Source organism: Sphaerodactylus townsendi, linkage group LG02 (assembly GCF_021028975.2).
Source record: "Sphaerodactylus townsendi isolate TG3544 linkage group LG02, MPM_Stown_v2.3, whole genome shotgun sequence".
Lineage (NCBI taxonomy): Eukaryota > Metazoa > Chordata > Lepidosauria > Squamata > Sphaerodactylidae > Sphaerodactylus > Sphaerodactylus townsendi.
This window is the reverse complement of record NC_059426.1, coordinates 48,318,712-48,334,655: the sequence shown is the minus strand read 5'-3', so window position 1 is coordinate 48,334,655 and position 15,944 is coordinate 48,318,712. Positions and strand designations below refer to the sequence as shown.

At 38.8% G+C, this 15,944-nt stretch overlaps 1 protein-coding gene across 1 annotated transcript in view; it reads right to left on the bottom strand.

Moving 5' to 3' along the window:
• Window positions 1-15,944, bottom strand: part of LRP1B (LDL receptor related protein 1B) — a 353,740-nt gene that overhangs the window by 264,329 nt on the left and 73,467 nt on the right. The window contains exons 13-14 of the mRNA XM_048484494.1: window positions 6,992-7,072; window positions 6,089-6,256 (exon numbers count right to left, since the gene is read on the bottom strand). Coding sequence (XP_048340451.1) covers window positions 6,089-6,256; window positions 6,992-7,072 — 249 coding nt within the window. The remainder of the gene's footprint in view (window positions 1-6,088; window positions 6,257-6,991; window positions 7,073-15,944) is intronic.

Here is a 15,944-nt window from a genome sequence, read left to right as displayed (position 1 = left end):
TGACTGGGAGTGTGGGGGTCCCCACTGGGGGGGTCTGTTCATCCTATGTGTACAGTTGCATGGCTTGGTTTGTTAAATGGCACAGTGTCCCAATGTATTGGTAAAGACACTGCGCTGGGACCTAAAAAGGGCTTTTGTTTCTTTAAGAACTGGCATGTTATTTTGGCATGCTCATTGTTGAAGATGAAGGTAAAATTATCTCCCCTTGTTGGGTGAATTTTAAACAACTGCTACCACTCTGCACATGCCAGAAGAAAGTACTAAGTGGATATGGAAGGAACCCCAATTTCAAGGGGTGTACAGAAACACAACAGAACCACACAAAAATCCTTCGGATCTGGATCCAGCTTTCCACCCGGCTTTGGAACTTGCTCCTCCTGAGGAGCCCTGTGACGAATGCACTTATCCTGCATTCAGTTTACAGGGTGGAGTCTGCCCTGAAAGAGTTAAGCCCTGGCCAGCCCTGATTGGCCAGAGAAAAAAAAATGCAGGTACTATAAATAGAGTCAGCGAGAGTGCTGAGGGTTCTTTTTGGTCTTTTTGGCTCTGGCTGAGCTTTTGTGCCTTCGGGTACGTTTTGTGGCAGAGTGAGGAGATTCTGCCAAGATCTCTCACTGCTGTTGTTTGTTAATAGCGGAGGAAGCTATTAATACATCTGAGACCCTGAGTCTGGAGGAGAGTGACCGCCACTCAGGTGTTTTGAGGGAAAACCTCTGACAAGTCTAAACGTCTGTCCTCCACAGTTAACACCAGTCTTGGGAGGCCCAGTCCTGTGGCAGAGAAGCCAAATTTGGGATTGTGGGAGAGGGAGGCTGTTATGCCAGAATCCCACTGGGTGTAGACTGGGGAAAAGTTTTGTTTTAGTGTTAGAGTACAAGTGGGATCTAGAGTCTGTGTCAACAGAGAAGTGTAAAACCTCTAAAAGAAACATCTTTTTCTGAAACATTTTTTTCTGGAAGAAAAATCTTACTAAAGAGACAATTCCTCGAAAGTGGCGTCTAGTAACATTTTAAAACTTAAGTGAAGTGCCATTAACATCTCTGCAGCAACCGCTTAAGCTCTGAAATCATTAAATTCTGAAAACAAGCGTAAATCTTCTCAAGTTACCTGAGAAGCCTCTTTTAAGCCAGAAATAAACGTTTTAAGTTTTTTGTTCAAGTTAAACTCCCGTTCCAGTCTCTATTTTGTGTCTCTGTGTCTGTGTTCCCAAAAAGAGTGGTGACCGTTTCATCAGTTTGTGTGGGCTATAGTAAAATATATTTTGGTGGCAGCGAAGAAAATCAAGCTAATTATTAGGAAGGTTCCAAAAACAGCTGACAGGAATCCTTCCTATAGAGCAAATTATAACGCCCTTATGTTACAAGCCTCCGCAATAGACGTGGATTTATGGCCCCTCATAGAATCCAGTGGTCAGGGTTAGGGTTCACTTGCGTTAGGGTTAGGGTTCTACAGGGTTGGGGTTAGTACTTTCTTCTGGCATATACAGAATGGTAGCAGTTGCTTAAAATTCATTAATTGGAAGTAAAATGATACTTTTTCCCTAGTAGAGATTCTATTTCCATTCCCTTATAACTACTGAAATACAATTGGATTTTGCTGGAAAGATTACTGTCTGGTATGAGAAGAATTTTTTTCTCAGTTCATCAGCATAGATACCTTACATGCTAGAGTCCAGAGTATAAAATATTTGAATTTGTGTTATGGAATCTGATATACATGGTGGTGAAGAATCCTGTGGATCCCCCAAAGCACTGCTTCTCTCTTGTTTTGAAACTCACTGAAGGGCTGGCTTTGAGCAAGGGCTACCTCAGATTGCTTTGAAATAATTTCACAGAACAGCAGTATAAAACTTCAAAGAGGACTGAAAGCAATTACATTTGTGAAACTTGCTAAATATTAGTAAAATAGGCTTAGGTAGCCTTCGTGTTCTTACAGTCTTCTAGTAAAATATGGAAACAAGTTGTTTCCGTTCAAAAATTTCCTGATCATTTTTCAGATCAAGAGAGAGACTGATAAAAAGAAATGAGTTATATTAAAAGATGTTTCTTAATGTAAAAGGAGCAATTATTTTTAGCTACTACGTAAAAACAAGAATGAAATAATGCCACCCTTGGAAAAAAGAATGCTTACTATACATTTTGCAAGATAGAAGTAAAAGATCTGGGTCTTTAGATTATGGAAGATGGATAAGGAAGAGGATGGCCGAAGCCCCAAGTTATTGCATACTGCCATCAGGTTTACCCCACTAGCCTCCACTTTTGGTAACTGAAGGAATAAAATTACCAGAAGTCAAGTAATAATTGATTTGATCAGGAAATAACCCTGTTTTCTTTACAATAGTTCTTTACAATAGCAAAAAGGATATATTTGACAAAAGATAGGATAGGGTTAGGTTAGGGTTAGAGGCTTTGTAAAACTGTGCTGCAAATCACAGCATGAAATGTTTAGCTGTGTCCTTGTCGCTACTGGGCATGTGGTGGCTATCTAAAATTCTTTGCCTTTGGAAAGAATTCTAAGTTGCTATAACATTGCATTAATCTAGTGGTCACGTTAATCAACCCTTCATGGCTGATGGGGAAAAAAACAGGTAATGCTGTTTTTGGAATTGTGAACACATGTCAATGAATGTCTGATTTTTGCATAGTAATCAACTCTTGATATTGGTTCTTTGGCTGATTAACCATATGATTACCCTTTGACCAACCACCCTGTTTCCTGTTTGAGTGATCTGTTCCGGTGGCCCTTAATCTTCAGACATAATGATCTTGGTCCCATAACAGCCAACTTTTCTTCCTGGATATATATAGACCTGGTAGATTGGAGTATTTTGAGCACACTCATTAGGTGCACAACAGAAAGCATGTTCAAGAGATATACAGTTTATGAAGCAATTGCAATTCCGAATCCTCACTTTAATCAATTTAATTAAAAACTTCAACCAATGCACACAATTGTTTTTCAGATTTCTTTGAAGATTAGTCCTAGTCGACTACTCTTAATCTTTCACCAACAAACATATCTTTCTAACCTGAATGACGAATAATACAGTACAGATGAAACTGGCTACCAAACGTTACAAGGAGCTGCAAATCAAGTTTTTTAAGCATGATTGTCAGAATCATGTATTCAGCAACAGCTTACCCTCAAGCTAAACTATAGCCTTTGGGTAAACACACACAGTGCCTAAATAATTCATGTTGTTTTTAATGTTTAAATATTAATTCTTGGTATTTAAATAATCAGGATGAAGGAAATCTTTACAGCTAAATGTTGAGGTTTTATGATGATTTAAAAATGTACCATTTCATTTTTTTTCCTGAAACCAACTTAGTAAACTTTTTCTAAAACATAACAGGACAAAAATAGATCCTTGTATATAGAAATTGTTTATGATAAGTTATTGAGAATGAATGATTGAGCACCTGGGTCCCAATCCAATTAAAGTAACTTCCATTGAAACTAACTGATTGTAATCCTGAACTGATACAATCTATTCTTTCTTTCTTTCTTTCTTTCTTTCTTTCTTTCTTTCTTTCTTTCTTTCTTTCTTTCTTTCTTTCTTTCGAAAATTTGTATGCCACCTCTCCAGCCTGCTAGTGGCAACATACAACAATAAGAAACACATAATAAAAAACAAATACAGACTACACAAATACAACAAATATCATACAAATCCATTGCACATAAGCACAAACTCTTCATTTGTTACCCTGAAAATGAACACGGTGTTTTTGATTATAAAATCTTTGGTGACAATACTTATACACATTCATATAATAAATTATGGCACAATACAAACAAGTAATTTAAACAATTTTCTTTTAGAAGTAGTAAAAAAAGAGTGCTAATATTTAATTCCATCATTTGAACTTGGTAGCTGTCTGAGTAAATGATAATAAAAGAAAATTTTACACAGTCCAATCTGTTTGGGGGGGGGGCAAAAGGAGTCCTGAAAGTGGTTTGGGCATGCACCAACATGGGTGCCCACCAAACATGCTGCCGAGAGGACACATACTGGCAACCCACAGCGTTCCAGGGGTGACGACATTCCAGGGATGGAGCCAACTTTAGTTGGCATCAGTTTGATGTTCAGCCTGGTAATACCCCCTTCCCTGGTTGCAGACATATACCACAAGGAAGTGTGCCATAAGTCAATTTGAGCAATTTTTTTCCAGGCAGCCAGGCATTTTTCTTGTTGTTTTTGGCCTTTCCGCAGTGCCTGAAACTACTTTGGAAGTGTTGTGGTGGCGTGGAAGTGGTGCCATCTCTGGCCCCTGCTCTGGACTGGAGTGACAGAAACAGAAGTGAAGTATCAGAGTCAATATGAAGATCCTACAATCAGACTTATCCAGATTGTGATGAAATTCAAGAATGGCTGTGTGCATAGCAAATCGGTCATCTGTGGCACTTCATAATGTACACATACCATCTAAGCATAAAGAAAACATTAGAATAGACTGTCTGAGTGCTTTGATTACATGGCAGGGAGTTGGACTGGATGGTCCTTGTGGTCTCTTCCAACTCTATGGTTCTATGATTTATTTCAGATCCTTAGAAAGGTTGAAACTATTGGTTTTCCTTTGGAATCACTTCTTATGCTTACAAATGTGGAAGCCTTCAGACTAGTTAGGAGCAGGCTCTTGGATCTTGACTTTCATAACTTGACTCTTGCAGCCAAGACAACCTGTTCCCCTACAACATTATTAATCCCATGTGAGCGTGGAATTATGGCAGCATATCTCTGTCTGTTGATTAATCCCACCCAGAGGAGAGCCTTGGCTACTGCAAGATGTAATGTGTTGCCATCAGCTCTTTTGCATGGGAGATTTAAGAATATGGAACGTTCTAAAAGGGTTTGTTCCTGTGATTTGGCTACTGTTGAAATACTTGACCACTTTCTGTTTGTATGCCCTAAATACAAGATATGCATGAAATATATGAATTCCATTTTCTTGCAATGTTCTCAGTGGCAAGAGTGTTATAAGATACCCTACCTCCTGAACAGGTCTGATGTGCTCTTTTGTGAAACTGCAAATTTTATACAGGAAATTAGTAATTTTAATGGTGTTTTAAAAATATTTTTTGCTTTTAAATTTCGTCCTGTTCTGTATACCAATAAAGGCCATTTTGTACCTTGGTTCTATGATTTGATGACTAAAAGAAGTTCAGTTCAGTCTTCATACAACTTGTACTATTTGAATTGATTTTACTTCATGTTGTAATATACTGATCATCAGCTCTTTTTGATGTTTATTTAAAATATTATTGGCTATAGAGCTTTAAGAGTTATTTTTATTCTTGGGTATGAATTGGCTCTCTGATTAATATCCTTCATTATAGTTAAACCGTATTCCCAAACACGTATTTCCCAAGGATGGGATATGCACATGCATGTGTGCTGGAGGTAGGGATTTTTTTTCTTTTTAGCTTACCCCCAGAATCTGATCCAGGAAAGAATCTGCTTGGATCATCCTTGTTGGGCCCAAGCAGCAAACTCAGACATTAATCGTACTGATTCAGTGGAAATTATTTCAATGTACGTTTGCTTAGTCATAGTTGAATTATGGTGACTCTGTAGAGTTTCAAGGCAAGAGTTGTTTGGAGGTGACATTCCTTGGAGGTCTCCCATCCAAATGTTTGCTAGGATTAAGGCTGAAAATGTGTGACTGACCCGAAGTTACCCAGCAGAGTGAGGATTAGACCCTGGTTTCCCAAATCCTTGTCCAACTAACCATGACACTATACTGGCTCTCATGCAGAAGCAACTTAATGACACATAATATACAAACTGACTAGAATCTGATCCATAAAATAAGCAAAAGATGAGCAACACAGTATAGAAATCATGAAACTGACATTCACATTAAAAAAATGGTCTGGACCCAAAAGACCATCAGCAGTAGTGTCTTTCTGTTTACAGAAGAGGTACTTTGGATCCAGACTCCTGTACTGTTGTTAAGAAAGCAGGCAACGAAAATATCTGGCACTCTGATGGCATTCACCTGCCAACATAAAAATACCGGTATGTGAAATATTTTACACCTTAATAGGTGAGGGGAAGGGGGAGTAGGTTTATAAAAATACCAACCTTCTTTGGTGCAGTTTTTTTGGTTTTCATCACTAAAATCTCCACAGTCATTGTCACCATCACAAGCCCAATGATCTGGAACGCATCTTCCATTAGAACATCTGAACTGATTGTCAAAGCATGAGTGAATACAGCCTAGTTCATCACTGCCATCACCACAGTCATTTTCTGGAAAAAAAAGAATAGCCATTTTTTATGTATGCCTAATTTCAGCTAAAAACAGAAAACTGCGTTTGGGTCCATTTCCTACTAACAGTAATTGTAGTTTGACTTTAAATTTTGCTCTCTTGAAACTTGTTAACATTTGAAAGTTTGCTAAATTTCATAGTCATCTGCCTTCAACTATGCCATGACATTAAGCAAATGATGAGTATAAAGGTTTGTACAGTATCAATATACTATAAATGCTATGGATTGTGACTACTGTGCTCACCATTCCACTGCATGCACAGAATTCCCACCCTGGTAGGGTGTGAACCACCCTCAGGTAAACAGTGCATTGCTCACTGTTTCAAAGAGTATATAGACTAAGCCTTGAACAATTGGGGAGGAAATTACCACCATCCTATTCCATCCCAAGTTAACTTAGAACTTTATTGAGTGAAGGGTTTTTCTAGAACAAAAAATAATAATAATTCTAGTAACATCTTCCCATGGTTTTACTTAATTAATATGATAATTTAAAGACAATTCAAGTAACAGAAAATTATATTTACAATTCATACCAACCCATGCCCCACAGCAAATTTGATCTTGGTTGCTTTTATGTTTTTGAGGCCAATTAGGCTTTTTCATACATTACTTTATGAATCCTAAATTCCTCTTATGTCTAAAAGTTGCTGTATCATCAATGTACAGAATGGTTCCTGTGTTCAGAATAATAAGTGAATGGCTGGTTCTTACCTGAATCACAATGCCACTTGCTACTGATGCATCTTCCATTCTTGCATACAAAATGAGTTAGCAGGTCACAAGTCGGAAATTCTAGAATGAGGGGAATAATCCAATAACTAATGTCAAAATGTGTATACCAGCATAAATATTCCATCATACATGCATGGAAAAAGAATATTAGCTATTACAGCTGTTGGAACACTGTGAAGTTTTATTTTATTAGGGTGTTAATACTTTCTACATGTAAGAACATAACACAATACAAAAAATATTATGAAAAACCATTAAACATAAAGATGTTTTGACAGACAAATGCTCATTCAGGGTGATGGAAACCCCATCCAATGGGTTGGCCATGCCAGCTAACCACTCCACAGAGGCTTCCCGGTGGCATGGAGAGGCTTAAAATAAAAAAAAGCCTCCCTGTTGCTGGAAAGCCCCATGGAATTAACAGGACTTGCACCACCAAAAGGGTGGCATAAGTCCAAGGGCTGGGGAGCCACGCTCCAGGCCCTCAACACCAGCAGGGTTCTGACTAAAATCAGCTCTGCCCTCGGGAATGCCCCAGCCTGCCTCCCCATTCAAGGATCCAAGTGAGATACCAGCATAGCCCCACCACGCCCAGACTTCCAGGTTCTATGGTGGTAGAACAGTGAGATTTGTTGGGGAGGTCACACTGCTCCCTAGAGCCCTTTTGGCCCTCCCTTCAGATGGGGATGTAAGAATCAGTTAGTATCTGTGTTTGAAAACTAGCTTTCAGTCTTCTGAGGCAAACATCTAAATTGCACCTTAACAACAACTGTAAGTAGATATCAGGACACTACCATAAGTATAAACTGGCCTAAGATGTTGCCATTGCCACTGGGGCACTAGTGGTTTGGCCTATTGCTTAAATGCTCAGAGAACTTTAAGAATAATATTACTTGGAAGATTATATTACTTGAGTGCAAAATTTACATTCATCTTTATACAATCCAACATTCTGAACTTGGTGGTAATAAGTAGGCAAAATAAATTATAAACATTATACTGTAATACTGGTAAATGCACCCTATGCAGACAAATATAACATTTATGAACTATTTCCACATGTTCATTTTATTTTTAAAAAAGCAAAAAATGAAAAGAAATCTGCCAACAAGACACCTGCAGGTGTGAAACACACTAGGATTGCAGGTGTTTCCCCCCAATGGATCTGATTTAGATCAGACCGAATCCAATATAAATCCAACCTATGTTTAATAATCCCTCATCCCAAACACATGATCTTATTTCTTAATAGAATCTCTTTCTTTCTTTCTTTCTTTCTTTCTTTCTTTCTTTCTTTCTTTCTTTCTTTCTTTCTTTCTTTCTTTCTTTCTTTCTTTCTTTCTTTCTTTCTTTCTTTCTTTCTTTCTTTCTTTCTTTCTTTCTTTCTTTCTTTCTTTCGTTCAGAAAGTCAATTTACCACATTGGATTTTAGACACATAAAAGAAAATAAAATGTCTAAAACAAATCAACAAAATAATCATAGTTTAGAATGACATTATTACAAAATTTAACAATCACATCAACTCAAGTGTAATTATAATTTCAGGATATAATTTAAAATTGGAGAAACCACACATCAACATCTCTGTTAATCAATGGAAGGAATGTCCTGCCTGATAATTACTGTGAACTCAAGTGAATTACAATTGAATGGATGGTAAGTGCTGCTGAAATAAATTTGGCAACAGCTGAAGTAGTATGCCTATTGTTTCCAGATAAAAGATTAACTAGATTATAATCATCATATGAAATAGACAGGGAATCGGGCAAGAAAAAGAATAATCAGAGAGATAGAATCTTAATCTGTGAGAAAGTTTGCACAAGAACATGTGTTAAAGTTTCAGGCACATGAATCCCATAAGGGTAAATCCTTTAATCCCCTGGGATATTAGAAAACCTGCCAAAGAGGTCAGCAGGTGGTAAGACATTAAAATGAGCCCAAGAAAAAAGGCACTGGTACAAATGTACCATGTAAAATACAGATGCCTATTGCCAACAAAAGGTGCTATGGGCAGAAAACCCTGGCATAATGAAAAACAGGTGCATTTAGCATTTGATATGAGATGATGCCAGCCCATGTTTCCAGGCAACCATTAAGTTCTAGGACAGCTAAGCTTTAGACAAAAAAGAACAGCTCACCAATTTTGGTACCTGCCAACTGACTCTATGTACCAACAAAAAAAAATCAGAACGCAGCAATGCCAGTTAGGGGTGGGGAATTCAATGGGAGCAAACATAGTCTCGATTTTATGGCAGCAAACCAAGCCAGAGGCTTCCAAACAAATTCTCAAAGGAGGCACACATCTAGGAATGCCAAACATAACCAAAAGAAATGATAGTTGTGTAACTTCCATTTGGGGCCAAATTAATGCATTTATAAAGAAACCCTTGTATAAGTTGGACTGTAATTTTTGTCCTCAGTACCTGCAAGGGTGCAGAAATATGCTGCATGCCATTGGACACAAGTCTCTGAATAGTTGCCATTTTAATATTGTAGCCTGTTGAAGTTCAACAAGAGTTGAGAGTGGGTTCACAAAAGAGAAGAGTTAAACAGCAAACCAAGATAACTGAATGAATGGATTTTTTCAATATGGTGGCTATCAACAAGCCAGATCATTGGTTTCCAGTGTTTTAAGACGGGGAAAAATAATTTTGGATTTGTGATAATTTACATGAAGGGATTTGTCTTTGCAACAGAGAAGATTTTTTAAATCTCACCAAGCTTATTTATTTAACAAAATGTTGAAAAGATCTGCCGATGTTTTTTTTCTTCCAAGTAGGCAGTTTATCAGTCCAAGTATCAAACTATGTGCAGACAGAATAAAGGTGAAACACTTCAGACCCAATATTCACCTGTACTGCATTATACATAGTGTATATTTCTTTGTGAGACAAGGTTAGAATATGTTAGTGCTGAAGCAGAATCAGTGTCCAAAGTAAGAGAAAAGAAGCACCTGAGCATTAACTCTATTTTACAAATACCTTTACTTCCTTAACATTTTATCAAACAATGGAATGGTCTCTGAATCCAATGTGCAGCTCTATTCTCTCTAAACTTAGTTTCAAAAGGAACCCATCCCTGTTGTAACAATGCTTGCCAGCCACACTGGTCCATCTTGCTGCCTGTGTGGAAGACCTGTGGAACTGTGGCCTGCAGCCAGAGGGCTTTTTCAGCCCCACCCCATCCCATTTGCAATACCTGAAGAGAGCAGGGCTAGGCAGCCTCTTAAGGAGCAGAAGCAGCCCAAGGCAGTAAGCTTCCTATCCCTGTTGCATCAGTGCCTGACTGTCAAACTGGTGCAAGCAGGTCTTCCACACAGGCAGCAAGACCTGTGGCCTACATCCAGAGAGCTTTGTGAGTCCTACCGTATCCCATTTTCGGCACCTGGAGAGGTGGGGCTGGGCAGCCATTTAAGGAGCAGCAGCTTCCCATCCCTGTTACAACAGAGTCTGCCTGTCAGAATGACCCATTTTGCTACCTGTGTAGAAGACCTGCTTGCAAGACCTGTGGAATGGGTGTTGCCCATTGTTGGCCTATTTGGGAGCACCTCCTTTTCATTTTTTTTGTTTTTTTGTCTGACTTGGTGTATTTGGAGAAGGGAGGTGGGCAGGCTTAAGTTTAGTGGGAACTTATTTATTTATTTATTTATTTATTTATTTATTTATTTATTTATTTATAGTTATATTGCCTACTACACTATATACTATTCATAGATTATATTATTATATTGATTGTATTAATTAATGTATTGACTATTGTACTATTGTATCCATTATTGATTGTATACGTTGACTATGTGTAAGCTACCCTGAGCCCAGCCTTTGGCTGGGGTAGGGTGGGATATAAATCTAATAAAAATAAGAAAAATAAAACTACTGAGAATACCCAGTTAAAAATCATCCAGTTACAAAAGCATAACTTTTCTATTTCTGAAGACATAAGAGATCAGAAAAGGTTCACCAATTAATTAGTTATAATTAAAAAATAAAGAGTTTATCAAAGGATGTGGAAGAACCATTTGTTTCAAAGACAACAAAACAAATAATTGGAAAAAAGGATTGCTGAAGAAGTAGTTATTCATTGTAGTTAAAGAGATTTCCAAATGTGTCAGTGGTAGAACATTACCATTATAATTTGCAAAGGGTCATGTTAAGAGCCAGCTCTCAAGAGAACAATGGAGAGACTGGATCAAAGATTATGAAGCTAATGCGATTGGCATGATCACTCAGGGTTAAAGGATCAATGGTTCCCGAGCCTGCAAGTACACACTGCTTCTGTAGCTTCCATGACTGTGAGATTCTTAGTCTAATATGAAGTGCTGTTCTGGAAGCTGGGAGATGGGATGGGGGTATGAATGAAGGATTAAAGAAGTGATGTAAACAGAACACTTTCACCTGGAAAGACCAAGTCTCCTGCCTTGGGAAAGTATTGTGGGGCTCTTGTATTGGGGAGAATATACTAGGAGAAATCCTTGATAAATTTTTATGAAAGAAAAGATGAATCAAGACGAAAATTATGATCATGTATTTGTGCAAAAAAGCATCATTAGCTGAATCCAAAGATGGCCTTCTGCAAGTGAAAGGGGTGTATTGCTCTTAACCACTACGTCACTGCTGCTCCTAGAGATATGATTGATAGAGATATGATTGATAGCAGATATGATAGAGATAGCAGGCATAGATCAGGGTATTGGGAGGATGATATTAAACATTCCAGGGGTGAAGAGGTCCAAAGAGAACAAGAAAAGTGACCAGCACTTCTCACAGATGCAAGGAGGCAAATCCAAGAGTAATTTACCATGAATTTTGGGGGTCTAGGTATAGGAAAAATTGATTGTCTGGCTATGATCAGAGGAGCAATTTTCTTGAATAAAAGCAAAGTTCCATTCTAAGACACAGTAAATGCTGCGAAAAAGGCATTTTGGATTAAGACCTGGGAGCACCCAATTCTTGATGAGTTTTGGGCTGTGCTGCTGAAATTAAGACCGAGGACATTCCAAGTCTGGGTGAACTTGGAATGTTAAAATTAAAAAAAAAACTGGAAGAGTGATGGCCCTTAATAGCTGGACAGGAAAGTTAATATTAAGTTAAATTTGAAGACAAGATAGTCACAAGAATATTGTTTATTCCATTATATATGTATACCTTTTCCCCATTATTGTCCAGGACATAGTAAGTATCACATAAAAGAGCAAACTGTTCTACATCTTTCTATAGGAATGAATAAATTTGTTTTTTTGTCATTTCTGAATATCCGAGGCTAGGAAAATTGCAGTAAGAATCACTTCTGAAAACAAACACATGGCACAGCTAGTAGAGACTGCTGTAAGGTTTTAGAAGTTGTAAGTATGCCTCAAGAGAAATTGTTATGAATTAATCATTTCATGTTAAATGTGAACAGGTGTGACAGCAACACTAATGTATAACATCAAATAAAAGCATAAGCTTTCAGATTGCCAGTTACGTACACTGTTGATAGCCTTATCACTAGAAGGGCTTATCACTAGAAGCCTTATCACTAGAAGGGCTATCTTCTCCCATACATTCCTGCCTAGGAATTAAGATTGAAGGAAGATTGCCATCCTGACTGTCCCACTTAACAAGCCCTGATTGGTGGGCAAACAAGAGACAGCCTTTTCAGTAGCCACCCCACAAATATGGAATATCCTCCCCAGCAGCAGAAAGGGGGGCAAAATGGTGTCCAGCCCTGCCCCACCGTGCCCCCCACTTTTCTTAGTTCCTCTCTCCTGCAGCCTGGTGGGAACTACACTTCCCAGGAGCAAGGTCTTCTGGGAAGTGTAGTTCCCACCAGGCTGCAGGAGAGGAACGAAGGGGGGAAAGAGATGCACTAAGGGGCAGGAGAGAAGTAAGGTAAGTGGGGGTGCGTGGGCAGGGGGATTTTATGCCCCCACGTGACCCCAATGGCACACGCCCAGGGTAGGGCACCCCCTTCCCTGTTGGCGCTACGCCACTTCTCCCCAGGTTGATGTACCTTTATTGTTGATTTTCAGGGGGGAGCTGAAGACAGTTTTATTTAAGACTACATTTTCACTGATCTAGTTTTTATTATTGAAAGTCCTAACTGAAGTTTTTAAACTGTGGCTTTTATGCTTTTTATTATACTTGTTTTTGCTGGGTTTTTCTAATGTTTTATTTATATTGTAAACTAACTCCAGATCCACAAGGGAGAAAGGTGACTCATAAATGTTTTAAATAAATAAATAATCATTATAGCCTGAGAACTGAAAAAAGCACATCTACATGTGAAGATGCATCTAAATAAAGGGGTGGGGTAGAAAAGATATATCAGCAGTTCTTGACCAGATACATTGGAAGACAGCCAAGGCCCAGTGTCTGCAGGACTCGCTCTGAACCTGGCTAGTGCCTAAATGCATCTGGGAAGAGAGAACATAAATTACCCATGTCCATCACTGTCTGTCTCCACAGTGTTGCCAGCACCTCATGGAGCTTGCCTTTGTTGGCTAAACAGACAACCAGCTGTCCAGGAACTCATCTGCCTCCCCCCACAACTGGTAGATCCTTCAGGTGCTACCTGATACAAGGATGTCTCCCTGGCCAAGGGTCAGAGGTTGGCCCAGCAATGTGCCCATGCCTGGGACACAGCTCATTGTAGTCTGCTAGATAGAACTCTCACAAGATTAGGGAAGTCCTGACCAAACACACATGATTTGTTTCACACTGTTTAAAAGGGTTGGGTGGACAAGGATGCCAATTGACTGTTCTTAATGCAAAGATTGGTGGCAGGCTATAGGAAAAGCACCCAGGAGAGCAAATCTTAGGTCATCCCTTAATTTCAGGATGCTTTAGCCAGAGTAGTCTTCTTGCTATTCATCCTGTGCCCTTAGGAGCAGCTGGTCAATCTGTGTATGCTTGGCCTTTTCATACAGAATGGAACAAATCATGCATGCTCACTAGGGTTCCAAGCTGTGTTACATTCAACATCTCAACATGGCCAATTAGCCATGCTGGCAGGGGCTGATGGGAATTGTAGTCCATGAACATCTGGAGAGCCGCAGGTTGCAGACCCTGGCCTAAAGGAACCATCAGTTAAGGATACGTGAGTTTTTAAATACCAAACTGGTGTGCCAAAGACAATTATTTATTTATTTGTTGGTTGGTTTTGATATACTGCCCCATCCCCAAAGGGGTCTGTTTTATTTGATACGTGTAATGGTTACCCATCCTTAGTTTAAGTCCACATGTTGTTTTAAAAAATCAATCCAGCAAAATAATACAGCACAATTTTCAAAATGATAATTTAAATCTCAAATCCCATTCTCCATTTTCAAACTCATTACAATTTGTTTTGCACAACTGGAAGAAAAAAAATCTTCTGCAGCCTTTGCTGAAGAGAAAGAGTTGATTTTATTATAATATTACAGTATATAATCTTATACCAAAGAGAGATGATCATTTCACTGTTATCCTGCAGATGACTCAGAACAAGGACAGCATTGCAAAATCTGCCTATTAGAAAAAGTGGCTACCAAGGTGTGAGACAGTATGCTCTGTATTCCCCATTGGTAACTTAGCTTTAATTGAAACAGAAAATGCTTCGTAAACAAGTGCTCAGCATCAATTATTATTGAAATGCCATGAAGGTCATCATTCTATTGAAAAACACATGCAATTTTCTAATGTGTTGATGGTAAGCAAAATTAACTCATGACCCTTCTTTTCATATCCTCACATTTTTAATCAAGATGCTAAGGATGTCTTGTCAAAGGTCCCATATTTTGTACCTGGATGCTAGATTTATGCATAAATGTGCTAATAAAACTGGTGTCAATATGTGGCAGAATTCCAGATTTCAAGGAAAAAATGCCTATTTTTGAGCAATATCACAGGCAAAGATTTCTTCTTTTTTTATAATGCAACATATATACTTTAAAGAGCCAATGTGAAGTAGTGGTATGAATAGGAGGTATGCCACAGGTCTTCAAATCTTTAAATCTTATCTTAGACATGAATTCACTGAAAGGTTATCAACTCACACAGCACACTACACATCCTCTTGGCCTCAGCATGCCATCTGCAACATGGGAATAACAACACTGCCTACTGTACAGGATCAATGCACTTCAAATACTAACCAAAAAAGTGGTCTGTAAATCTATATATTACTAGCCAAGTCATCCAGATCTGAAGATACAAATCCAGAAACTGGAACTGTGAACAGAAAAGACAAATCTTTCTATAAATCTGAAAAATACCCCAGGTTTGCAGAAAAATGTCAAATCTAAAAAAAAAGTGGGAAGTTAAAAAAAATGATAAAAGGAATGTCTGTAGTTAAAAAAAAACTTATTCCTTCAGTGACCGCAACTAGGCAACTACAGTTTCCAGGTTTGGTGTTTCTGTGAGTAAAAGGAAGGCCAATTTGGCTTTTCAGGCCTGGATAGGGTTACCAGGTCCAGCTTGGAAAATTCTTGGAGATTTTGGCATGGCGTCTTGAGAAGGGGCAGGGTTTGGGGAGAGGCCTCAGTTCGATACAATGCAATAGAGTCCCTCTTTCAAAGGAGCCATTTTCTCTGGGGTGACAAATATCTGTAATCTTGAATTCAGCTGTAATTCCAGGAGATCTCCAGGTCCCACAGGCCTGGCACAGCCTCTGGGGGCCTTGATACCATATGATTTCCATGACTCAACTAGATCTAGTTGTATCCTACTGTTCAACAGCAGCCACCCTAGGAAAGTCAGTGTGGTGTTGCAGTTATAGCTTCAGAGTAAGGTCTGGAAAACTCAGGTTCATATCCCAATTTCGCTGTGGAAGCTCATGGGTGATTTTGGGCCAGTTTATATAACTTCAGTTTAATATACCTTACAACAGTGGCATATCTGCCTAGGGACAAGGGGGGGTCAAATGTCCCTGGGCACCCCCCTTGTGGGGGCGCAAAAATTGCAGGTTCGTTTG